Genomic DNA, 25,844 nt, shown 5'->3' with positions numbered 1-25,844 from the left:
TTTTTGTCTTCTCTGCAGAAAATTGCAAACCATGGGTTAAAAAGAACATTTGGTGTTTGGTAATCAGTCACAATCATCACCACCTTCGTTTGTTAGTGAAACTGTACTTTTTGGGGGGAAAAAATTATAAAAATGTGAAAACACTTACAAAAATGTGCCAGAGAGAGCAGGGTTAGATTCATCTGCCCAGTGGATCTGTTCCAGGATCTGATACCCGGATGGTGAGCTGTGGTGTCTCCTGGGCACGTACCTGTGTTACATTCGTCAGGGGACAGAGCTGCTCTGGGATTGGAGAGACAGTGCACACGCTGGTTCTGATGAGCCGTATCCTTGCTTGACTTTCAGAGCCTGGAAGGAAGTCAGTGGGCTGTATGTCTGGTTCTCAAGACCAAAGCTTTGTTTCTCATTTTCCTTCGACGGCCGCCCTGCCACTCCCCAAGGTCTGCCGCAGCATCTGGGCCGGGAGAGCCGGGGGCCCCGGAGCCCAGGCAGAGGCCGGGCCTGTGCAGCCGGGACACCCACCCCCGTCCCTGTTCTGCCTTGTTTCTAGCCTGTCCCGGGCCCCCTTTCCCGTGCCGTTTCCTGTGACACAGCTCCGTGCTCTGATCTTCAGTCCCTCCCCTCGGGGGTGCAGGTTCAGTAAGAACCCTGCTGGAACGCGAATACCTGTGGTGTGGATCTCTAGATCCAGTTTGCCAAGACCCAACTGCCCAAGGCTAGTCTGGGAACTCTAGTGCCCCTTCCCTCAGCCTCCTGCTCACCCCATTCCTAAGGTCGTCCACACGCACACCCGTGCTGCACCAGCCTCCATGTGCACTTTCTCCTGGATAAGACCCACCTTCCCCGGATTTAGGGCTGAGCAACAGTGTAGGAGGCAGATGTGGGCTCCACCCCTGACTTTGGCTGCTTCAGCACCCAGAGGGGCTCACGCATCTCACAACATAGACCCCCAGAACTTCGTCCTTTTCAGTTCGGTTACTTCTAGCTGATTTTAACGAGGTACCCTTTGCAGCCACCCTCTGTATAAAAGCAAGCCACTCTGTCTCCTTCAGCCACTAGTCATTGTATGAGAATGTGTTTGTTATCTTCATTTATTAGGTTAATCGACCTTTCTGTAGTTTCTTTTACCTTAGTTTTATGAGAGGACCATCAACTTGTAGTCAACCCAGTAGAATTATCACATTTATAAAAAGAAAAATAAACTTCGCAGAATCAGAAAGCAGATTAAAGTATGTCATTGTGTTGATAGTTGCACTGTAGCTCAGGTACAGCCCATAACTTACTATCATTTCATTCCAGGAAATACATTTAAATTATTTTTAAAAGTAATTGTGTATCTGGTAAACAGGGAGACTGGAGTGATACAGATTCCAGCTTATTTTAAAGAAGTTTCGGGGGAGACCATCTCAATTTATTACCATATCTGGGACAGTTTTTCAAGTTACCACTTCCCTGTCTGCAGATTCTCATGTTTTTGAGGTTTGAATTTGAAAATCCTTTATCCCAAACCTTTCGAACCACAGCTTAGTTCCTAAGCAGACTAATAGGTTGCCATCGCAATGCAAAACAGGTATCACGGAAACATTGCTGCAGCTCCAGCTTTTAACTTCCCAGAACTCTTTATCAGTTGCTCCCATGTTGAAATTTTGGATTGAGCGGTGCTTGTCTTCCAAAACAAACTTGGGAAACTGAGCCAGAGCATGCCCTCTGGGAGAGCTCAGTGTAGGAAAAAGGGCACTGAGCTTTGCAATCTGCAAAAACTTTCCAGAAAGTGCTGGACGGCAGAGCTATGAAGAAGCGATGATGCTTGAAAGAGAGAATGGCAGCAAATCTCCTCTGGAAAGAATCAGAGCTCTGAAACGGGGATTTTCTTTTTGCAGACTATAATGGCCTCGGAATATAGGAAATTAATTTCTCCTTTGTGCCTCACCTTACACACTGTAGACTTTTAAGCTGTAAACAGTGTCTGGGAGTCCTTGTCATGTTAGGGACACACAGGAGAGAGGCCCTGGCAGGAGCAAGCTTTTCCGACTTCTCCTTTGTTTAGAGGAGGGCACAGAAAGAGCAGGGGTGTGTCCTCACCTCAGCCTTGTGTTCAGAAGGTGAAGGTGAGGCGGGGACACCCTGGAGTGTCATCTGATTGCCTTGCTCTCCTCCTGCTGTGGACACAGCTGCATCCATCCCCCAGCACAGGAGACGGGCCCCGGGGATGCCCCCACATCATGGGTAGTCTTCAGGAACAGAGGCTTATGTGTTCCTATTATGCTGGAAGAAAACATTGGCCGCACAGAAATGTGACCTGCTCCATGACAGATGAGAGCGCGGAGGCTCTGAATTTAGCACGGCACTCTCAGCCGCTCGGCCGCAGCCAGGCCCGACCTCTGCCGCTGTGCTGGGGGTCAGCACAGGTGGCCGGCCCTGAAGGCAGGAGGAGCAGAGACGGGGCCGCGTGTCTAGAGGGTTGCTTCTGTACCCTCTGGGTCCAGCAAGAGGAAGTGCCCTGTGAAATGTAGCCACAGTGATGGTCAAGTACCTGCGGGTGCCCTCTCACTGGTCTCGTCCCTGCCGCTTCTCAGGAGTGGAGGTGCACACGCAGAGCTCGGCCCGTCCCACCGAGAAACGAGTCTTAGTCACAGGTGCATTGCTCCCTGGTCCCTGTGAGGAAGAGGGAGGTATCAGGAGGAAATCACTTTAGGATAAGAGTCTGGGGGTCACCCCACCCAGGACTACATGAGCATTTTGTTTCCTTGAGGATATTCCTATTAAAAAGCAGGGGGAAAATGCCAACACAGTTCTTATCTGTAATTGAGTGTCTCCTTCCCTAGAGGGAAAGACGGATGAGCAGAAAATGCCTTTTGGGGGTGCTCAGAGGTCTTTCCACTTTCAGGTGCACTTGGGAGATGATATACTTGGCAGCCCTCTGCAGACAGAGGGGTTTGTGTGAATTGAGATTTTAACCTCGTTTATAGTCGGCACAACTGTGTGAACTGTGTTGGACGCGTGACCCTCAGCTCTGGCGGCTGTACTGTGAATATTTGGTCATTTCATGATAGTACTTGGTTACAAGGCGGTTTCAGTATATTCAGTACTCTCTACTGGAATAGGCATATTTCGAGTACAGTTTATTTTTTTGTTTGTTTTCGAGAACAGTTTAAGAAGCGTTTTCTATTACGAAGGTGGAAACTTTTTTCTCTTTAACCAGGAAAAAAAAGTCATTGAAGTGTAATACCCCATTCCCTGATCATTCCACTTAATATGCTTTTCCCTCTCTTGGAAGTCTGCATTATTAAGAGGCCCAGAACTTCCCCCTGAGAGTGAACATTTGTAAGTCCGGTTATCACAGCAGAATGTCTTAAGTTACCACTTTCCCCCAATAGCTTTCACCAAATCTTTCACCAAATGGTTTATTGTTTGATTATATTTAAACGTTTTTAGCCTTTCTTTACATCTCATTGGCTGGAATTGAAATTTGTACGCTTTTATTTCAACTTCAGTCATTGTTGAAATGAAGGCGGCCTCTCTGTGGGCCCCCTGAGAGCTCTTCCTTCTTCTCTGGCTGCAGCTGGTAGAGGATGCTCCTCAGAACAGGGCCGAGGGCCTCCATCCCTTCGTCTGTAACGCGGGTGGAGCTTTGCTAGGTGTTGTTGTTTCTAGGATTAAATGCTATAACACATACCCACGCCTCTGGTTCACATAAAATATTCAACAGATTGTAGTTTGCTTTCTTTCTCTTCTCCCTGAGGAAGGTTTAACCCACGAGTCCCTCCTCCGTGACGGTGAGCATGAGTGTTTACAAAACCAAGAGAACAGACCCTGTGCCCTTTGATCTTGAGGATTTCAGGCTGCGTCCTAAGAACGTGACAGTGTGAGAGCAGGATTTTGTGTTCCTCTATCTTCTCTGAATTGTGCACACCCTCATCATTATTTGAAGACTTTCAGTTTGTTGTTCTTTTTTTGAATTGCTTATTCTGTGGTGTTTTTACATTTTATGTGGATTTGCACTTGTTGTTGGATGGTAGTCTGTAGTCATTTTCAGAATTCTTACTTTACATTTGAGAAGTCTGCACATGGTAGAAAGCAGCCACTCTTCTCTGAGAAAAAGAACAGGTGGCAGGAAGTTGTCATAGGATTTTATCCCTCATGTAAGATAGTAAGTATAAGGAAATAGCTGAGCTACCCCTTCAACCCCTCCAGCAGAGCTTATTTTATTTTTTGAAATGATATTTGAAAAATGTCTCTCAGTTTGATTCTGCGTATTCTTCTGAAGGACCAGTTTAAGTCCCCTTAATGCTGGAAAGAGTTTGTTCATAGGACCATCCCAGCATGGGCAGATGGTAAACACCAGCCAGGCGTTTTTTCCTTTGCATCACTGTTTCTCACGTTTATGATCTGCTTCCTAATTAAATTGTCTCTTACCATTTGGCCGACTGGATGCTGAGGTTTACAGCTTAGCTTGTCTTCTGTTTTGGCAGAGGTGGTGTTTGTCTCTTAGTTTGTGTTGGAGACTAAGCAGACGCAAAAGAAGTGTTGGGTGCAGGAAGTATTGTGTTTTTGGCCTATATTGTCTAAATATTTCGAAAGCTCAGTTGCACCAGGTAAAAGTGGTGAATGGCACCAAAATCTGGAGCGTCCTAGCTTGCCCACGCTTGAGCGGCCTGGCAGCTGTGCCCCGTGGAAGTCGGGTCATGGGTGGCCAGGCCCTGGAACAGAATGCAGTGTGGGGAGCCGGCCTCTGCTCCCCTCTCTCACACACGCCCCCCTCACCTGACTGCCAGGAACTTTGAGCCGATCCCGAGTCTGTGTCCCGTTCAGTGTGATAACGTGAAAGCAGCAAAGCGAGGAGGACAGAGGAAGAGAGGGAGCCAGCGTTGGATCACAAACTTAAACCTGCAGGGCGCTGGCTATAGGCCACTCGGCTCGTCCTGCTTTATACCTCGCATTTTTCCACCTTTGTTTAAATATTCAACTTGTCCAACCTGTTTGGGCTGAACAAGCTGGTGCAAGCAAACATCGAAACTGTCAACGTTTTTTCTGATTTGTTAAGGAAGGTGATTAGCAGCAAATTTTACACTGCCACCCCCCCCCCCCAAAAAAGAAGAGTGAATGAGCAACACAAAAATCTTAGCCCATGTGTTTACCACACAAGATCCCACTCGTGGGGTGTGTGTGCATGCGTACCTTCCTCCTCCTCTGTGGCCTTTCTCCTGCTTCCTGCAGGGCTCCAGGTTGATGGTGAGCTAGTTGGCCTTCAGCGGGGAGAGAGTGTGTTTCCTTAAACCAGACATGTGGTTGCATAATGGGTCACTGGGACACAGCAACTGCTCTCCAGCCTCACTCTCGGCTTATATAACCCAGCGCCCTTGGGAGGCCTGCCCATTTTGCAGGCGGGAAGACTGAGGTCTGCAATGGCTCGGGGTTCAGCCAAGGGCACAGGCACACCTGGACCCTCCTCCCCACAGCACATCCCGTGGTCCTGTGTGTCGCCCCCGGCGAGCCTTCATTCTGCGGAGATTTGGGCCCATAAGCCATACTTAGAGGCAGGGCTGTGTGGTCTAGTTGGTGTTCCCAGGTGAGGCTCATATGCGGACCCCGGTCATTTTCTCTGTCTCTCGCCGGCCCCCAGCTTGTGCCCAATGGTGTCCCCCCGGCGGTGGTGACCCCTGCACCCGCACCCACGGCAGCCCTCGCCCTGCGGCGCGGCAGGCCATCTCAAGTGGCCCAGCCCAGGCACTTCTTGTTCCTCTTTTTAAAGGGCTGCGGAGCAGCCCAGAGCGCCTGGGCACCCCCTTACTCCCCAGAGAGGCATCTCTTCCTCCTCCTCGATGAAAAAGGACGTGAACAGCTGGGTTCCGCCATCCAGGTAGAAGGGGAGGGCGAGCTCCCCTTGGGGCTGAAGTGAGGAAGGTCTGGGTGCCACGTGTGCCTCCATTTCGCCGTGAAGTGCTGGTTCTTAGCTCTTTGCCACGGAAGGGCCTTCTCTGGGGGGAACGGGCAGCAGATGCTGCCCTCAGAGGGGATGGCTCCCAGCTGAAGGCCTCTCTCGGCCAAGACCCCAGATCCAGGCCCTGCTGGGCCACAGCTGGCCCCGGGCATACGGGGAGGCTGAAGACATGAAGGCATTCAGCCTGGGGGTGAGAAGAGTCCACGCACCAGGCGGCTGCCCTGAACTCGCCAGGGGCTGTCGGAGAGGAGGGCGATCACTCGGATTCTCTGTGTTAACACAGGATGGACCAGGAGAGCAGTCAGCTCTCGAAGCCTCTGGGGTCTTCCCTTTGTTCTTTTCAGAATCCATAGTTTTACATGGAAATAGGTACCGGGTGTCTTCATGAGTATTCTAAACAAGGGAGCCAAATAACCCACGGAGAGTATTACAGTAAGTGAAAGATTATTTTAGCAAAACAAGTGCAGGCACGGGGGGAACGTACAGGAGGGTTCAAGGAACTCGGATTCAAAGGCAGGGCAGTAAGGAGCAGGTCTAGAATAGGGGTTTTAACGAGCTGGTATTTATTGACGGGGCCGACCACCAAGCTCCCAGCGCTGGATTTGAAAGTCAGGAGGGGAAGACTTGAGAATAGCAGTACGGGCTCTGTCGTCTGAATAGACGGCTGGGGGCTTATCCTGAGATCCTGTTCTGAAGGCAGCAGCTGTCGGTGTCAGCGAAGAACACGGCCTGCGGAACGGGGGCAGGAGGGGAGATGTTCCTCAGGCGTCATGACCCCGCCCCGGCCCATCAGTGCAAAAGTGTCTGTCCCGAGGCCTCCCATGAGACTGAGACGGAGCAGGAACCCAGAGACGGGAGTGGCGCACGAAGTGGGGCTGGGGAGAGGGCAGAGGCGGGTGCGAGTTCACGAGGTCCATGGCCCTGGGCTCCAGCTGTGCCTGCCCTGAGCCGAGATCCCCTAACTTCCCACATGGCTGAGTTGTCCTGGCACAGCAGCGCCAGAGGACCAGGCTGTGGTCGGCACAAGGAGAGCGAGCAGGCCCCTGGTGTCAGGATGTGTTTCCCTCGAGTGTCGGGGACCAGGAGGAAGCCTGTGGTCGCAGCCTCCACGGCCACATGGCGCATGGCAGAGGCCCGGCCCGCTGTGAGTATGCAGTGTCCAACCATTTCACCCGAACCGCCCTGCTGCCAGCTCCCCACAGAGGATGCCGCCATGGGCCCGCAGACTGCGGGGGACACGTCTCTGGGGCCTGCACCTCATGCTCGGCTGCCTTCTAGACCCTTCCCAAGACTCTGTCCTTTCAGCCTGCGAGGCGGCCCACACTCCCTTCCCCACACCCTGCCGCAGCTGGCGGGCCTGCTTCTGGGTGAGCGTGACCGAGCCTGGCAACACCCGCTCACCAGAAGGTGCCTGTGGGCCCGCGTCTGCCTGTCTTCACTCCCTGCCCGGGCGTTGCCCAGGGCCTGATTGACTTACACTCGGCTCAGAACCCTGGAACTCCTCCCCCAACTTCTGATGGGAAAACACACAAATCCTTCTGGAGATTTAACTTTTCTTCAGCCCAGAAAGTAGGCCGTAGGGCTGCAGTGCCTCTTAATCTCGCCCGTTCCCTCTCTGGTTATCACGAGGCTTTGTTGTAAAAGCACAGCCAGCCCGGGGTAGGGATGGGGAGTCGTCTGTAACAAGGCTGTAAAAACCTGTGCGAACCTGTTGACTGCAATCTGGCGGGGCCGCGAGCGGTGCTGGGTGCTGGTTTAGTGTATGGTTCACGTCCTGTTGACTGAAAAGGGTGACCTTCCTCACGATGCCATTCTCTCAGAGGGTCAAGTCTTTCAGACCCCCAGATCAGTGAAACCTGTGCAGAAATTCAGGCTGAGAAGCGAGCAAACCCCGGTGGTGTCTAGATGCTGCCTGAGCTTTGACCTTCACTCGTAAACCAGACGCAGGCAAGCTTGGAGGAGGCTTGAGACCTGCCGTGGGGACACCTTCTGCGAGGTGCTCCTTTAAACTTGCTGCAGGTTTTTCAAGGACTCTTACCCCCGAGATAAGAAGGTTTCATTTCCCAGTTCTGTGGGGTGTTTGTCTCCCGGGTGGACCTGTGCAGGGTTGCTGGTACACTGAAGAATGAGCCTGGGAGAGGTTTAACGCTTAACATCCAAGAAGTGTCAGCCTCCCACTCTGAGAGCAACGCCAAGGGGTGAAGAACGTGACTGGGGTCCAGTGACTGTCATGCGTGAGCAGGTGTGGGGAGTGCTGGGGTGAAAGTGCCCAGGACCAGGGCAGGGACCCGCAGGGGAGGCCCCAGAAGCGGGCAGGTCCAAGAGCAGACCTCCAGAGGCGTTGACGAGGGGGAGCGCGGGCCTGAATCCATGCTTTAGAAGCTCACCCAGCCCAGTGCGGAGGAGGGACAAGAGGGACAGCAGGGCGGTCAGTGTCAAGACCAGTCAGTCAGGAGTCCTGTGGCTGGTAGCATTTGTTGCATTTCCATCTGAGTTAGTCCTTGCGCACAGGTCTTTGAACTTTTTTCCAGTTATTAGCCTCCAAGACAAGTTTCCAGGAGTGGAATTAAATTGGAATAAAGGGCATATGGATTAAAACTCGGATCCCTGTCACTCAGCTGCTTTGCGGAAAACTTGCTACCAGTGTTCAGCCCCATCCATAGCACGTGAGAGCCAGCTTTCTACACCACAGCAGCCTTCATGCTCTGTAGCTTCCTGTTCCACAGAAACCATCGACCTCTCTCATTCTGCCGAGCAAAGAGCTAGCTGTTCACTGCCCAGGCAGAGGATGGAGCACATGGGGCTCGACGGTAGTTTGACGGGAGGACTCGCGGGGATCTGAGTGGGAGCCGAGGGGGTCACGTCACTGTTACACCCACGCCTGGAACCCCAGCTCAGCCTGCACAACCTCAGGACATGTCGTCCCAGCCCTCTGTGTGCCCCACACTCAGACCACACCCAGACGCGTGTTTACTTCTGATCCGTCACTTCATGAAGGGTGTTCACAAACGGGAGAGGATTCCAAGATGAGCATGACCGGTTCTACCTGCAGACTGGAGGGCAGAACTGGGAGGCGCTGGCTGCAGGAGCCTGAGCTGTTCGGTTTCAGGTAGAGGAACTCTGGAGAGACGCAGACCTCACCTTGAACTATCTGAGGGGCTGCCCTGTAGCAGAGAAGGTAGACTGTCGATGGTTTTTAAACTTGGCCTCGTTGAGATGGAGAGTCCTTGTTGCTGCCAGTATTCAGTCAGATCTGAGTGGTGGCGCAGGGCTGAGAGACGTTCTGTGCCAGGTGGCCGGTTGGACAGCATCTCACCCCACTTCCAGTCCTGAGGCTTGTGTGATTTGCTGGTTCTCAGGATACATGGAAATTAGATGAATTAGCCCTTTAAATGAAACCTGGAGGAACAACAGAGCCAGGTCTTCTAAAGGAGAGAAACGGGGTCATCTCCTCCTTGCCCACCCTCCTGTGTTCCAGTCTCCCCCACTTCCTCTGCTGCCTGAAAACCACTTCCGTCCTAAATCCCAGGAGCTAGATAATAAAGCATCAATCTCATGACCGTTGGTGTCACATGGTAGAAAAGGTGCAGCTTGAAATGAGCTCGTGAACTGCTTGCAGTCGTCAGCTCTGATTCCCAGGGTTCTCATGGTGATCGTGGCCTCGTGTTAATCGCACCAGTCAGGAATAAATACCCTATCGACTATAGAAAGGGTATTCATTTTTGAAGTTAAGTTTTGAGTGATCTCTTGAAACGATGGGTATGGTACTGATTTACATCCCTTAGTATTATCACACTTCCTCAATTCTTAGATGCCTTAAAAAAAAAATTTTTTTTTTTATACTTCTGAGATTGGAATGTGCCATATGATAAATGTTGAAAGAAACTTGCCAGCCATTTTTTTTTCCTCCAAACACTGATATTAAGTGATGGTCTCCGTAACTCTCAGCCACCTTGAAATAGAGGGGGTGCTTAGAACAAAGCTATTTGTCTCCCATTAACTCTCTGATGGCTTTAAGGGGCCAAGAAGAATAATAAAGCGTCGTAACCTGATAACCTGAGCAAGGAATTGTGTGGACGTGGGCATGACGGTTGTCTGTGATCCTTCTCCATTCTCTCCCACTAGATCTTTCTGACCCACCACACTGAGTCCCCTAAGAAAGCAGAGGGTTGGCCTGAGCTGCCTTCCCTGAACCCACTCCTCAGAGGTGAGGCCACATCTCACCTGCTGGTGGGTGACGGGGCTGGTGCTCTTTGGACAGGGGTTAGTGTGGTCAGGGGCTGGCCCCTGGACTCGTCCACCCTCAAGAATATGTCTGCAGGGTCAGAACCAGGGAAGCCCTAGCTCTCACCTCCACACACTCACAGGAGGAGGACTCGGGCGTCCCTGGAGGCAGAGGTGAAGACTCTAGCCTTCCGGTTGGATCATTGGCCTGACAGCCTGAACTGTTGCTCCTCATGGTTCATGAGCTCATGAGTTTCTCAGCCCTTTCCTCCCAAGCCTGTCTCCGGTAAAGAAAGTGCAGCAGGGAGTGAGCATGAGCTGAACAGAACTTCTTTTTAGAAGTGTGACAGGATAATTTATGAAAACCTTGCTGTTTTTTCCCATTCTGAAAACGTCTCCAGTACGATAATCCCATCAGAGAGTTATTTATAAAGCACCGTGGCTACATTCCCACATCTGGCATAGTTTAACCCTGTTCAGAGATGGTGATGCCAATGACGACTGTCATTAGGAAAAGTCAACCTCTCATGTCACAAATCGAGGAAATTGAGACTGACTATCTTTTTGTAACAGCATTCTTTCTTTCCTATAGCTCTTGGGACCTGGTTCCTAGAATGTTTGTTTTAGAACTTGATAACGTAAGGTCACTTAGGTCACCCATAACACTCTCTCTTTGGAACAGGCATGTGCATACTAATGTAATCCTTCCTTGTATGTATATTCCTGGTCCTGTAGATGTCAGGGTTGGAACAGGTAACTTAACCATTGTCCCAGCCACTCTCATGATCTGTGAGTTCACGTAAGACCTGGGAGAGCAAGGGCAGACTTTCAGGTCGGAGGCACTTCAGACGTGCTTGGTCAGCACTTCTCACATTTGACCCCAGCATGCTTCCAAAGGCAGAAGAGAGAGGGCGCAGTCTCCTGATAGACAGTGGGTGTGCTCCGGGGCCACCGAGGGAACTGGTGGTAGTACCTGGGACTCCTTTTGCCTATAGAATTATGTGTCCCAAAATAGTACAGCTTGTCTGGATAAGTGGAGCAGATCATCAGATGGTTTGTTTTCCTCTCTTTGGTGCCAGAGAAGTTCATGAACATCTTCCAACAGAGAGCAAGGCGCTGAGCCACTTTTTTGGCCAGCACTTCATTGTGAGAGCTTTAAGAGGGGTTCAAGGAGATTATAAGGTTTTTAAAACCAAGTCACTATATAAATTACACCCCCGTATCTCTTAACTAAGGGAAACTTTTAAGTACCAGTGCCCAAATAGAAGATGTTTTAAATAAACCAACCCAGTTTTCTTTCCTAGATCACATTGTCTGTGTGTATGTGTATGTTCCTTGCAGACACATGAAGATCCACGAGAAGGACCCCAACAGCTCTCCAGCCGCAGCGCCCCCGTCCCCACTGAAGCGCAGGCGGCTGTCCTCCAAGAGGAAACTGAGTCACGATGCAGAGTCAGAGAAGGAAGACCCAGCGCCTGCCAAAAAGGTCCTCCCCGCCCCACCCCGCCCCACACAAATGTGTGTGCAGCCCCGGGACTCCGGGCCGAAATCACCCCAGCCTTCAGTTCCTCAGTCTGGGGACTTGGCAGACCCCGACTCCCAGGCTGTTAAGCTGTGTTTCCCCCCGTTGTTCCATAAGGTACCTGGAGAAAGTGCGCCCATCCGTCCTGGCTTTGTGGAGCCCCCGGCCGAGCCCACTGATGATGTGGAGAGCTTGTTCTGTTGTTCTGGGCTGTTTTCATCTCTCCAGCTAGAACGGGGGCTTCCCCAGCACTGGGGCGTCTCCTGTCGTCTCTGCTTTATTCCCAGTGCCTGGCAGATACTAGGCACTCTGTGGGCATCAGCCAAATGAGGGGGCTGAGCAGGAAGGGGCGGGTGGGGGGCGACTGCATCCCTGAGGCCTGCGAGGGAGACGTCGTCCTCCTCTCAGGCTCTGGGTTTACCGTCCGCCTCTCTGAAACAGAGCACGCAGGAGGCCCCCTCGTGACTCCGTGTTTCTCCTTTGCCCTCAGATGGTGGAGGACGGGCAGTTGGGTGATGTGGAGAGGAAGACTGAGGAAGTGTTTCACTGCCCACTGTGTTTCAAGGAGTTCGTGTGCAAGTACGGGCTGGAGACTCACATGGAGACGCACTCGGATAACCCACTGAGGTAGGAGCAGGGTGGCGTGGAGACGCACTACCGGCTGAGGTAGGAGTGGGCCAGGCAGGCCGTGCTGTGTGTGGGGTGTGACGCGCCTCACTCCTGTCCCTCCAGCCTGTGGCTGAGCCCGTCACAGTGCTGGGGGCACCGACAAAGCCAGGCAGGCGGTTGCAGCTGCAGGAGGCGTCCCCAGGGCCCTGTGCTTCCTGCACTCTGAGCAGGGCCCCTGGGCCACCCCTGCTGGTCCCTGCACGTGGGGAGCCTCCAGGCTTTCTGCACAGAAGGTGTTGCAGCCCCCGTGCTTGTTAGGTGCACCCGCGTGGGTGGTAAGGACGGGAGGGCAGGGCAGGTGCTCATGGGCGTGTGGACTGGGCTGGTGGCACAGGAGCCCAGGAAAGCGTCTGGGGGCAAGGCTGAGTTCCGTCCTGCAGGACACAGCACCTGAATGGAGCCTGTCGCTCCGCAGTGACGGGGGTGGTTTTTCTGATCCCCAGTGGTCCCAGGCAGGACGAGCGGGTAGTGATGAAGCCTCTGGCAGAATTTGGGGCTGGGCTGGGGGCCTCAGCTCTCCTTCCCCTCCTTCATCCCTGTGTCGTCATCAGGCAGGGAACCCAGCGATCCTGCTGGGCAGGCCCCTCTTCCTCCAGAAGGGCTACCCTGGGGAGCCCCAGGCCTTGTGAGACTTGAAAGTAGCACGTCCTGAGAGGCCCAGCTGAAGGTTCCCAGTGCAGAGGCCAGGGCATACGTGGCTGCAGCTTTTGGTTTCAGAAGGCAGCTTGGGAGTGCAGAAATGTGGACATCTGTTTGTCTGACGCACCGGTCCATGGACCAGATTTCCTTCCTGGGGGCACGTGTTCGGTTGTGTCTGAGGAGTGAAAAGGTCCGAGGCAGCTAAAGACATTTGTGTTTGAGGGATAAGGCTAATTACCCAGCAACTTAAAGCCGTGTCAGATTCCATTATCCTTCATCACATTAGCTTGACATTTTTCCATTAGAGAGAAAAAAGAATTTATGGGGAGATTAAAGTCTGAGCAGTTGAAGTGCTAGAAAATGTCTCCAAGTGACTGCCCTGTCCGAGGGAATCGAGGTGTGTGACGCGTGGGCAAAGCCGGAGGTCACGTCCCGCCGCTGCTCTCGCAGGCCTGGACCAGCGGCGTCGGAGCCGCAAAGGAGGGCTGGGCCAGCTTGCCCAGGGTTCCCTTTCAGGCTGGAAATCCTTGGACTCTGAAACCCGCCGCTTCACAGGTGACATTCTGTGTACCAAGAAGAGCCCATAGGCCCTGTCATTCCAGGAGAGTCAGGAGCTTGACTTTCTGGTTTCCTAAGCGCCCGCAGCACCCCGGGTGTGGGCTGGCAGGGGTAGTGACTGCTGACAGCGTCCTCTGGAACCAGGACGCACATGCGTGGAGCCCACGTTACCAGACTAGCCTCATGTGCTGCGTCGTGGGCAGAGGCAGGCATCGCCTCGGCGACCCCAGCCCCTGCTGGTGCCCCTGACCCAGCTCCGCAGGGCGCCTGGTTCACTCACCATGTGTGTCTGCTCCTCCCCGGGTTTTCTTTCACTCCGGGCTTTATTCTGTGATGAGATACACCTCAGGAGCTACCCCATTACTGTCTTCTAGGCGATTCTCTCCAACGGGAAACACCCTGGCTCTCAGGAGAGCTTTCTAAGCAGCTGGAGCCTCACCGCACAGTGGGTGGCCATGATACAGGGAGATGAGGTGTCCCCCCGTCCATGCTGGCTGGCCTAGGGCATGGGTGCTCCTGGAGCGGGGCCTCCCGGATGGGCACCTAATCTGGGGCCAGGCCGGGCCTGCTGCTCAGAAAGGATGGGGACGGGAACTGCCCCGGACACTGGTTCAGTGCTCCACGTGATTTGGGACATAGCTCACCCACCGGGACTCCACGGCTGTGATGTTAAACCTGCAGTCCCACCCGTTTCCCTCACCCACTTGGTGCTGGCCCCATTTGTTTGGGGGGAGGAACTGCAGGAGGCCTGTGGCCGGCGGGCCCCCCCTACAGAGCTGTGAGAAGAGGCTGCCCCACGACCACCACGGCCCGCCAGCCAGCCCGGTCTAGTGGGTGGGGCTTGTGTCTGGAAACCAGAGGAGTTAATTACAGAACAGAGTTAATCTCCCTTCTTCCCTCTCTGCTCTGCCCTCCACGCAAGCGCCTGCTCTCAGGATGCAGTGGAGGCAGGCCTGAGCCAGCAGGGCCCAGCCGGGCAGTGAACTGTGACAGTAGCTGGTGGGAGAGACTGCTTGTTAACCCAGAGCTAAAATAGGCACCCACTCCATTTGCAAACCCCAAAGGCAGCAGAACCACAGTGGGATGCTACCAGTTTAGACAGAAGTTTATAACTCGAAACAGCTGTTGGCTTTTCTCTCGCGCTCTCCTGCCCTTACCCTCCACCCCCAAAGCTGGCAAGGTGCCCATTGTTCGTTAATAAAAAGCACTAAAAATCCAAACTTGTGCAAACGCCAGGGCCGTTCTCCCACAGTCCCCTGTGTTTCACAGGAACGAAGTGGGCGCTGGAGCAGGAGGAGGGCACGTAGCTGCTGTGGTCTCCGAGTGCTAGGTTCGCTCTTGCCCTGGGGTGCCCAGCAGTGACTCGGCCCTGTGTCCAGCCCCCCAGACGAGGAGCAGAGGCTCCTGAAAGCTGGCCTCATGGATGGAGGTGATAGAGTGTTGAAGGAGCAGGTGGATGCAGCAGGGACATCCCTGTGGGAGGCTGTGCTGGTGTTGGATATCAGGCCTGGTTACAAGAATAGAACAGAGTAGCAGGCTGTCCGCCACCCCGAGGAGAGTCAGAGGGAGGGAAGTCCGGGTCAGCAGCGGCCAGCACGAGGGGAGCCGCGAGGGCCACGTTCAGTTTTCTAGGAGCCACGTCCTAAAAAGGAAGAGGAAGTCGTGAAGTGGGTCACGCTTTGCTGATGTATCAGTATGTCCAAAATCCAGCGTCCGTACAAAAGCTGTCGGCGATGTGTATTACATTCTCGCTTTCATACAGTCTTCACCAGTGCAGGGGGCATGATCGCAGCCCATCTCGTTGGAACACGCACTTTCCAAGCCCCCAGCAGTCCACACGCAGGCGCGGGCCTCGGACAGGCCCACCTGCAGCTGGGAGGGCTATTTTTTAATTCCATTAAAATGTATCCAGCAAATGAACGAGTGCTTGTTGTGTGCCAGGCCCTCGACCAGACTTAAGAGGAGAGTAGCTACGGTAGAGACAGTGAAAGGGGTCGTGACAGTGCAGCGGGTCACGTGCGGGCGGGCGGGGCGGCCGCCGGGGTGGGCCCCCACAGTGCGTGTGAGTGTGGATGCGCCTATGCCCTTGGATTCAGGTTTGGGAAGGTGGGGCCCCGAGGGGGCTCTGCAGGCGCGCAGCTGCACCAGGGGAGGCGGGGCTGCGGGGGTGGGGGCGGGGCTGCGGGGGCGGGCGGCGCCAGGACCCGCTGCTGCTGGGCTCTCAGGTGTCCCCGGAGTGGCCGCCTCCCTTCACTGCGCCTCTTCTCCCCGCACACTCCATCGCCTGCACGGGGACCCTGAGACCGATTCACATGGCGCTGGCCCCACACTTGCTAAATGTCATCCTAAATATAGGAAAAGGGTATCACAGAATACTCTTCAGCGGCTCGTATTCAAGATCCCAGGGGGCCAAGGTCCAACCAGAGGGAGGCAGGGTATTCAAGATCCCAGGGGGCCAAGGTCCAACCAGAGGGAGGCAGGTTTGAAACACGCCGGGGTTAGAGGGGGAAAGACCCCTCCCCTGACTGGACGGAAGCTGGAGCGCTTGTCAGGGCTTCCCCCGCACCCCACACAGGGGCCTCTCTGTGACTCAGGCCCGCTGAGCGGTGTGGCCGCCATCCGGGGCTCACCCCAGCCCCTGTCGAGCCGGTCCTTGGACCTGCCCAGCTTCACCCAGCGTTACTTGGGTCGAACAGACCTGCAGGGCGTCAGGACGCCTTATGCAGCCCTGCGGATTCCTGGGTGTGGGGGGCGCAGGCTGCCGCAGGCCAGGGCCCTGTGACAGGGCCCTCACCGTTGCTCCCAGCAACTGGGAGAGATTAGTGCAGCTGTCGGATGTCAGTTCTCTGGCCGGGACTTGAGGGAGGGCAGGGAGGGTGGGCAGGAGGGGAGAGGAATGTCTGAGGCGGGTGGGGCCCCAAGGAGAGGTTGTTTGCACTCACCCCTTCTCGCCTCTGAAGACAGAACAGGAAAAACGAAGCATGAAATCCTTTTAAAAGAGGAATGTCAGTCCCTCGATTAAAACACTGTAATGAGCAAGACATTCAGTATCTCAAGGAAGTGAGCAGGGTGCCTGCCGCTTTCGCAGCAAGGCGTTTCACAGGCTCTGATGACGGGGTGTGGGGAGGACTCCCAGTGCAGCCACTGTGCAGGGCCCCAGGTGCTGAGGATGCGACTCGGTGTAGAAAGCCCAGGGGCACCTGCCGTCTCCGTGCTCCCAATGCTGCAGCCCGCAGCAGAGGGGCAGCAAGGCAGCCAGCTGCAGTCTGACCTGTGGCCCACATCTCAGTGACCCTGGGCTCAGCCTCCCCGTCTGGAAGATGGACTTGGGGACCATTTTGAGGATGAAGGGGCAGCCACAGTGCTCAAACTGTAATACTCAGTAAATGTTTACTTCTGATACTACTGTTTAGAACACGTGTTGTTTTTAATATTTTAAACCTCACAACACTTACAGTTATGGGTTCCCTTCGCTCCCTGGGAATCCCATTCCAGTGACACAGAGAAGGCATCAAATTCCAGGGCTTTTCCAGGTACTGTTGATGTTTACTTGACCAAGAACAGGAGAGCAGTTTGGCCTTTAATCTTTATCTAATAAAGAGCCACCTGTATCTCCTTTCGTTTTTGTAAAGATTAGGTAACTGAATTGCTATCTAGATTTTGTTTTGAGTCCTGCCTCCCAAATGATGTGATCCAACTGTGCGGAACCCCCGGCGGTCAGAAGCTTGAATGAACTTGATGCCTTCAAACTACCGCGCATCACCTCCCTTAGATAGTTTGGGAAACCTGAGATTCTAAAGAAATGTGTTTCCTGATGTTTGAAATTTGCTAAAGCAGTCCTTCGAAAATATGCTTAGTGGAGTGAAAAAAATTTTTTAACCCTTTCTTGGAGCAATGGGGGTCAGCTGTCTTTCCCTTAACTGGGAAACGTGATGGAACAGCGTGGGAGTAAGGGTCACCACATGAACCTGAGATGGGTAAGACCCAGATTTGTTTAGCCAGGGGCTTAAAACATGTTTTTTTAAAGCTTTTTTATGGCCTTGTTTTACACTTTAGATCCCTCTCCTGGCGATCTTGCCTCCACATTTATCTTGACTTGACTCTGTCTTCTGTGAATGTGTGAGCTCCCCTCCCACTGTGGATGCTTCAGGAAAGTTACTCAGGAAACCCTCGCCAATAGTGGTTGCTGGTTCCCCGCCTCATGGCTGAAGCCTTTATTGTGAGTCAGTCCTGCTGTGAGGCCCGCTCCTTCCTATCCCCCTCACCCTGCACAGAGCCCACACCATCCCAGGATTCTGCAGTTTTCGTCTGAAAAACAGCTAAGGAGGAAGGAAGGGCATGTATTGTAAAGAGCGGCCTCCACGGCGTTCTGCCCCACTGGTTGCACTGCCCTCCACCCAGCGCCTTTAAGATCCTGCTCTTGCTTTGTTGAGATGAGTTGTGGATCTGGGCCTGAACGTCATTTGTTTGCATTAGAGTCTGTGACAGCTGAAAGGGCAGTCCCAGCCACCAGAGGTGAGCTCTCCCCACCTCCTGGAGCTGCGGCCCAGCCCCAGCCTCACTGTCCTGTCCACCTGCTGCCGGGCCAGAGTGGAGCTGAGACTGGTGGGGGGACTCTGGGTCAGTGTGGCCTGCCGCTCCCATGGGGGTCAACCTTCTCTGACCATGTCCACGGCGGGCTGTTTGCAGCTCAGGCAGTGTCGGGGCAGAGTCCCAGTGCCGAGGGACCGTGTGAGTGTGTGTGGTCTCTGGAGGAGAAGGGACGGGGCGGGCCCGTGGTGCGGGTGCCTGGGATCCGCTGCCTCCCTCCGGCCCAGTGCCGGCAGCCCCCAGTCCTGCCGTCTGTTCCTTTGAATCCCGGGGCCCACAGTGGAAACTTGGCTCACTCCCCTGCGTGCCGCCCCCAAGGCATTTCTCTGCTCTGGGGCCCCCCAGCCCAGCCCCTCCTGTCTCCACCTCACCCCTCCCCACACCCCTCAGTGACGCCTCAGGTACCTAGGTGGCAGCAGGTACCGAGGTACGCGGCAGGCGAGGTGGTCAAGCCTCAGACAGTGGCCTCTCCCCTCTGCTTCCAGAAGCTCCAGCTCTGCAGGCCCCCAAACCTCAGCCCCCCACCCCCACCCCAGTAAACCGCTGCCCCTGCCGCAGGAAAAGAACAGCCCCGTGGGAGGAAGGAGCCCACAGTTAGAGGAGTAGGGTGCCCTCCCAGCGTTCTGGACTAAACGGGCTTCTTTTCTCCTTGAAGCACTGGCCAGCGTGTGCTGGAACTCAGGTGTTCTGGGTACAGCGGGCCTGGTGAGCTGCCTGGGGCAGAGAAACACCGCTCCTGTGAGCAGAAGGGTCTGGCACGCATGTGGGTGGTCGTCCTTCCGTCAGGCGGGGCAGGCAGGATGTCCATGGTGGTTCCCATCTCTGAGGTTCCTTATGTGATCTCACCTTTATGTACATTTGTCTGCTTTGTGGCACTCTGTTCCAGTGTGTGGCTTAAAAGAAGGGTTTGTTCCCTGAAGAGTGGACGGAATTTTATTACCTTCTTTAAGCCCTACAGCTAGATACACTTTCCCCCATTAAATGCATTTATCTTACTGACAGCGACGTTAGTTTCCATTTGGAAAAGTTACCCTCAGTTTCCAACTTCGGGCCATCTCCGTTGCCAGAAAATCCACAGCAGCCTCTTGGATCTGCACTGTCTCCCTCTGGCACGTCGTCAGATCACTTGCAAAATGAAATTGTCCTCCAGCACTCCCTCTGCTGTGTCTCCAAGTACAGTTCCACTCCACCTAAATATTTTACAGCTTGCTGTTCACGAGTTCCTGGCAGGGTTGAAAGATACCCCCCCACCCCAAACCTGGGGGTGAGGGGAGAGTGCTGGGGACCACCCGACCAGTGGCTGTGGCCCTCACCACTGTGCCAGGCCCGTGTGAGGTTAGCAGCCAGCCCCGGGTTAGTGTCTGCAGCCAGCAGCGCCGCCCGCAGATTTGCAGTGACCCCCACTGGACCTCCGGAGGAACCGAGTGTCTGGCTGACAAAGGCAGCCTGGCCATCTCTGGGTGACGTTCTTCTGCTGTGGTTTCATTTAAGGTCTGTTCACAGACAGAGATCCAAGTGACAGAGGAGGCAGTGTTTATCCCCCAGGAGGGTTCTTTCCTTCCGTTCAGCCAGCCTCTCGAGGTGCTTCAGATTTCAAAGCAGGGAATTTTTGTTTTTTTCCCCTCTGCCACTGTTTGAGATGTTTGTTTGTGAGATGACCATTTGTGTCATATCAGAAGTGAAACAGGAGCACCTTGGTTGAAATCCTGTGGAAACAGAGGTGTGATGTGGTGGACAGAGGGCTCGTTGCACGTCCTGAGGAGGCTCTGAGTTGGGGCTGTGGCTCCAGAGTGAAGTGTGGCAGAGGGCTGGTGAGGAAGGAGGCACAGGGCACGGGGCAGGGACTGGAAAGGACACCCACTTCCCCTAGGGCGTCCCCAGGTGGACCAGTGGCAGGGGAGACCCTCTGCTGTGCTGTGAAGTTCTCAAGAGTGCAACAGGACAGGGCATCCCTTTGAAACTAAAATTCCATGTTTTCTGCATTTTTGTGTTTGCTGGTAGTTCCCAGGAAATGGGTTATGGTTTTTTGTTCCTAGCATGGTAAAGTAATGGTGAGGTTTGGTCTAGTACCTTGCAGTTCTCCAAGCATTGTGTTATCTTTGTTAACAGTTACAGTAACTCTGAAGGTCCCCACGTACAGATGGGAAAGAACCCGGCTCTGTGGCAAGGGAGAGAGCTCTCCCAGTCTGCAGCCAAAGTTGTTCAGAGATTCCAGACCTCTTGCTTACTTCTCACTGTCACTTATTTCCCAGCTTGTCTGACATGAGAGGCACCTGCTGTGCTTGCCCACCTGCAGATTCCTGGGTCCCTCCCCTAGTCACTCTGATGCCAGCCCATCCACCGCGGCCCTGGGAACCTGGTTTTCACAAGGTCCCGAGGGATTCTTATCTCAGCCACGTCTGGGAAGTTTTTACACAGCAGGCAGCTGGAATACAGATGAAACAAGTTGTCCAAGGCCACCCACTCCAACTCTCCGTTCCCAGCGTCTGGGTCCCATGCCCATCCCCCACTGCTCCACACCCGCCTTCCTCGAGGACACGGCCTGTGGCTGGCACTAAGTATTTCTGCCACGTGTGTGCTGAGCACCTACCATGTGTGAAACTTGGTCCTACGTGCCAGAAATGGGAGGGGATTGAAGGTCAGCAAGAGAATGGAGGAGGAAATAGATATTCCTAGATAAATCCACGGCTGCGAGAGTGGGCAGCAAATCCGCATCACCACCTTCCAAGGCACCCTCATCCCCTGGGTGACCCATGCAAGATGCCTCACACAGAATGCCAGTATACCCCACACTGAGGCCGTGGTCTTGAAAGAGGAGGGTGCTCAAAAAGATCTCTGGGGCACAAGAGCAAAGTAATAGGATTTTTTTTTTTGGCTCATCCTCTAAAATTTTCTATTTTTATATTTTATAATATTCCTTGGAAGAAAAGCTATGACCAATCTAGACCTATTAAAAAGCAGAGGCATTACTTTGCCAACAGCGGTCCTTCTAGTCAAAGCTGTGGTTTTTCCAGTAGTCATGTACGGATGTGAGAGTTGGACTATAAAGAAAGCTGAGCACTGAAGAACTGATGCTTTTGAAGTGTGGTGTTGGAGAAGACTCTTGAGAGTCCCTTGGACTGCAAGGAGATCCAACCAGTCCATCCTAAAGGAAATCAGTCCTAAATAATCACTGAGAGGACCGATGCTGAAGCTGAAACTTCAATAATTTGGCCACTTGATGCAAAGAACTGACTCATTGGAAACGACCCTGATGCTAGGAAAAATTGAGGGCAGGAAGAGAAGGGGACAACAGAGGATGAGATGGCTGGATGGCATCACCAACTCAATGGACATGAGTTTGAGTAAACTCTGGGAGTTGATGATGGACAGGGAGGCCTGGCATGCTGCGGTTCATGGGGTCAGACAAAGAGTTGGACACGACTGAGCAACTGAACTGAACTGAATATGCCTGGTACACGTGCATGCAAATACATGTGTGTGTATAAATACAAAAAGATACATAACACACACAGACATCTCTCAGACAGCAAGCTGATAATGAGACATTTGCTTAAAAACCTTTCAGCTCTAAGGCTGAAAGTCCAGCAGGAGTGCAGCCCTCCGCCCACGCACACCTGCTCGCCTGCAGTTGACACGCTGGCCGCTGAGGGTCAGGGTCCTCTCTCCCCAACCGGTTAGTGTCAGTAATGCTTGTAACTATTTGCTGTAATGTACATTTTCTATAAACCAGTGAATTTTTTTTTTTTAAAGAATAGTTTCTATGAAAAAGAAGTTGGGCAGAGTTGCACATAATTCAGATTGGGTAGGTTTTGTTATTATTTGTTTTTCTGTCAAATGTAGGGGTGGACGAGACCCCTATGAACAGGAGAGAGGAACGATCATGAGAAGTAGGTGCTGGTTGAGTTTGGTTTGCAGAAATCTAAGTTCTTGCTCCACCTTAAATCATCTAAAGCCAGAAAGCAAAGGTGTCATATCACAGTGCCTCACAGTGAGAAGGACATGGATCTTCACTCAGTAGAACTAGACCTTGGCCCCCAGAAAAGACAGGTGAGGGAACAAGCCGTGGGCTCTCTCTTTACAGAACATGCAGTAGGTACGTTCTGTAAAGGTTCCAGGAACGCAAAGTTAGCAAACACTGAACCGTTGTTCCTGGAGGAAACATGGGGTTTGTTTCCTGCAAGCCTCTGCTCACGTTTTCATGTAGTAATCAATACATAAACTTGTTTCATTACGTGTATTTCTGTTAATATATGCCATTAGCACATCACCATTGAACTCAGACAGCTGACAGCACTGTGGCTCATCTCACACGTGTCTTTCTCCGTAAAGCCCGTCACGGGCTTCTAGCTCTTGGGGACACTGAGTGGTACTGCCCATGGTGACCATTTTAAACAGAGTCATCAGGAAGAAGCGCTGAAACGCTAGCAAAGTGGCAGGAAAGAGACAGCGAAAAGGACACTTGCTCACAGTCGGAGCTGAAACGAGCGAGCGGAGCATCTCCTTGACCAAGCCCAGCGGGGAACGTGTGTGTCTGTTGAGCGGCTGATTCCTCCCACCCTGTCCCAGAACATGCCACAAATGCTGATGTGGGTTTGCAGATTTTAGCAAGGAGGCAAATTCACAAACACAGAATCTGCAGATAGTAAGGGTCAACTGAATGGTTTAGGTTGAGTAAAATATTTAAGGTGCATGATTTTTTTTAAATGAAGTTCCCACCCCACCCCCTTACCTGACTTTGATCAAGGAGCCTGCCTCCGGCACATGGAGCGCGCCCTGCTGTCTTCCCTTGGTGAGTGGGGACAGGGCCTTGGCCTCCGGTGTAGTGGGGTGATCACATACTCGCTGGGTTGCTAGGGTGCCATGAGCTTAGATGTTTGTTGTGAGGTCCTGGTGCTGGTAAAGATTAATTGTAAACACTCTGCAAATATTCAACACAAAATATATGTCATCAGTGCTAATGGTTAACTAGGAAGAGGGATCCATCGTAGACCTCAGGAGTGAGATGCCCAAGGGCCTGCTACGGACAGCTCCCTGTCTTCCTTACCTCTCACCTCACCTATCAGAGAAGGCACAGACCATCTTCCAGACCGTTCCTTGAACTTCACCTGCTCCAGGCCCATACAGGGCAGGGGAAGGTTGACAAGGTGGGGCGGGGGTGGTGGGGGGGAGCAGGAGGATCTGAACAGTGGCAGGAAGCAGGGCCCAGAGACATGGAAGCTACACAGTACCAGCCACAGCTGTGAAATCTTTCCACACCTAAAGGTGTCGGGCTCCCTGCGGCCGTCACTGCCCCCAAGCCTTTATCACCGTTGGCGAGCTTAAGCAGTGGCCCCTCAAGCGGGGGTTGTGTTCCGAATGGCTCATGGGAACCCAGTGTGCTAAATTTAACGGAATGATAACACTGACTCTCAACAGAGAGAGGGTGGGGGGGTGGGGACACGGGACCACGATAGCTGGGCCATCCCTGCCCAACACAGGAATGGAACTAGCTGCACAGACTTGGTGCTGGCCTCGGTGCCTCCTGTGAAGCTCAGCCACCTCACAGGTGAGGTGTCATCTTTGGCTTGCAGAGAAGAATTTCAAAGCCAAAAGAGTTTCCCTTCGGGTGTGTGCAGTGTCAGCTCCGGCAGGTTGCTGTACCCCTCTGTGCCCCAGGTTCCTTCTCGAAAGGCCGGAAAAAGACCTGCCTGGAATTTCTGCGGGAGCACATGCGGATGTGTACGTGGTTGGAAAAACGTGCTGTCCAGGGGGCACTTCCTGCGATCTACACTGCCTGACGCGGCTGAGCCTGTGAGATGGACCCCCTGTGACTGGGGATGTTTCAGTTGCGATTAAATGAGGTTCTCATGGCATCTGTATGCAGTGCAGGTCCAGAGGGTGTGGGTGATGTCCTCATGGTGGTTGGGCTCAAGTGAAGACTTAGGAGACTGATCTGAAATGTGGAGGAAATGGAGACAGCATTATATTATGAAGTGGTATTTGTGATGCATCCATGTGTCCCAGGCCAGGTCAGATGTCTGCGGTCGTCTCTGAGGTGGAGCGTGACAGTCTTTCCTCTTTTGGTGGACCACATTTGTAAGAGCCCTTCCAGGACAGGGAGACACTTTGGTGGCAGGGGAAGGTGGGCACGTGAATAGGGCTAGCACTTGGCTTTGCTGCTTCCTGGCTGTGTGGCCGCCCCCGTGTTGCCGGCGGTTTTCGAGCCTCCGTGTTTTCCCCTGGAAGATGGAGGTCAGGCGGTGTGCCGCCCCTGTGGGGTGCCCTCGGGAGCCTCAGAACTGGGCTACAGGGTCACTGTCACCTGCTCCCAGTTCCACTGGTGAGTTTGATCACCGTTTACCCCAGTCACACATCAGGGATGCTGGTGTGACTGCTCCAGCTGCTGTGGAAATGTGTGTTTTCTGGCTTCCGAATATCTCTGATAATCAGAATCCATGGAGCTGGGGGTGGGACATGTTCCCTCCACCTTATGTGAACACAGGTTGGAGCAGGCGGCCTCAGGTTCCCAGCCCTGTTCACACCTCTGCCGTCTGCACAGGCTGGGGGGCCAGTAGGACCCCTTATTTTTTTTTTTAAGGAGTTTAGTGTCGCTCACCAGGAGCTGGTTGGCTTCTTGACGTCATAGCCTCTTTATCTTGCTTGCTTGAAATGAAGCAGGAGGAGGCCCCACGCGGCGGGCGCTGGGAGCTCCCCGCCGCCGCCGCCTCACGGCCTGTGCCCTCTCCTGCAGGTGCGACGTCTGCTGCGTCACCTTCCGCACGCACCGTGGCCTGCTGCGTCACAACGCGCTGGTCCACAGGCAGCTCCCCAGGGACGCCGCGGGGCGGCCTTTCATCCAGAGCAACCCCGCCATCCCCGCCGGCTTCCACGACCTGGGCTTCACCGACTTCTCCTGTCGGAAGTTTCCCCGCATCTCTCAGGTACGCCATTGGCCGCGGCGGGACCCAGCTTCCCCACCGAGGCGGGCTCTCCTCAAAACACTGCCCTTTGGGCTCGGTCTACCCCTCGCAACCCTAGCTGAATTGAATCTGTATTGTTAACAGTGGTTCTTTAACGTCCACATCACAGCTAAATATCTCTGGCATTGTAGTTTCTATTCAAACGTTCTGGGTCATTGTTAGCCTGAGCTGCATTTGTTCTCTGCTTGTAAAACACCTGCCAAAGCTACTTTGGCAGTCACTTCTTTCAAGTTTTTAAGAATTGAGGTAAAAGATACCAACAGTGAAATTCTTCAGAAGCCCCAGGCTCAGTGTCTTACTGTGTATATATATGCTCGTGTGCATATGTCCGTTTGCACACACCCACATGTACACACATGCGTACATTCGCGTGTGTACCCACGTCTCTGCACTCCTGTAGCCCCAGCCACCCCCACCCCGACCCCATTCTCCCTTGAGGCCCTTCCCAGGCAGTGCCAGCGGCCCACAGTCAGAGGAAGGCCAGTCTCCACTGATGGCAGGGAGTTACCATCAGTTAGGTTTGTAGGGACCACGTTTTTAAAGAGAGAACCCAGCCTCTGTGGTGGCGGTACTTCACAGCACTTTCCTGCCTCTCTGCCCAGAGGCCCTGGGGACTGCCTCCCTCATCAGGAAGCTGCGGTTCCTAAGGTGCTTACCCGCTGGTGCTCCTTTCTCAGGCTGGGGGTGTTAGTGCAGGGGAGGGTGGGCTCCCATGTGCCGCGATAAGGGCCCGGCCAGG

At 53.6% G+C, this 25,844-nt stretch overlaps 1 protein-coding gene across 6 annotated transcripts in view; it reads left to right on the top strand.

The window, feature by feature from the left end:
* Nucleotides 1–25,844, top strand: part of RREB1 (ras responsive element binding protein 1) — a 164,380-nt gene that overhangs the window by 118,485 nt on the left and 20,051 nt on the right. For all 6 annotated transcript variants that reach the window (XM_061147680.1, XM_061147679.1, XM_061147682.1 and 3 more), the window contains 3 exons: nucleotides 11,507–11,651; nucleotides 12,178–12,314; nucleotides 24,877–25,066. In XM_061147680.1, coding sequence (XP_061003663.1) covers nucleotides 11,507–11,651; nucleotides 12,178–12,314; nucleotides 24,877–25,066 — 472 coding nt within the window. The remainder of the gene's footprint in view (nucleotides 1–11,506; nucleotides 11,652–12,177; nucleotides 12,315–24,876; nucleotides 25,067–25,844) is intronic.

The sequence above is a fragment of the Dama dama genome, chromosome 7 (assembly GCF_033118175.1).
Source record: "Dama dama isolate Ldn47 chromosome 7, ASM3311817v1, whole genome shotgun sequence".
In the NCBI taxonomy this organism is placed as follows: domain Eukaryota; kingdom Metazoa; phylum Chordata; class Mammalia; order Artiodactyla; family Cervidae; genus Dama; species Dama dama.
This window is presented reverse-complemented; position numbering and strand designations above follow the sequence as displayed.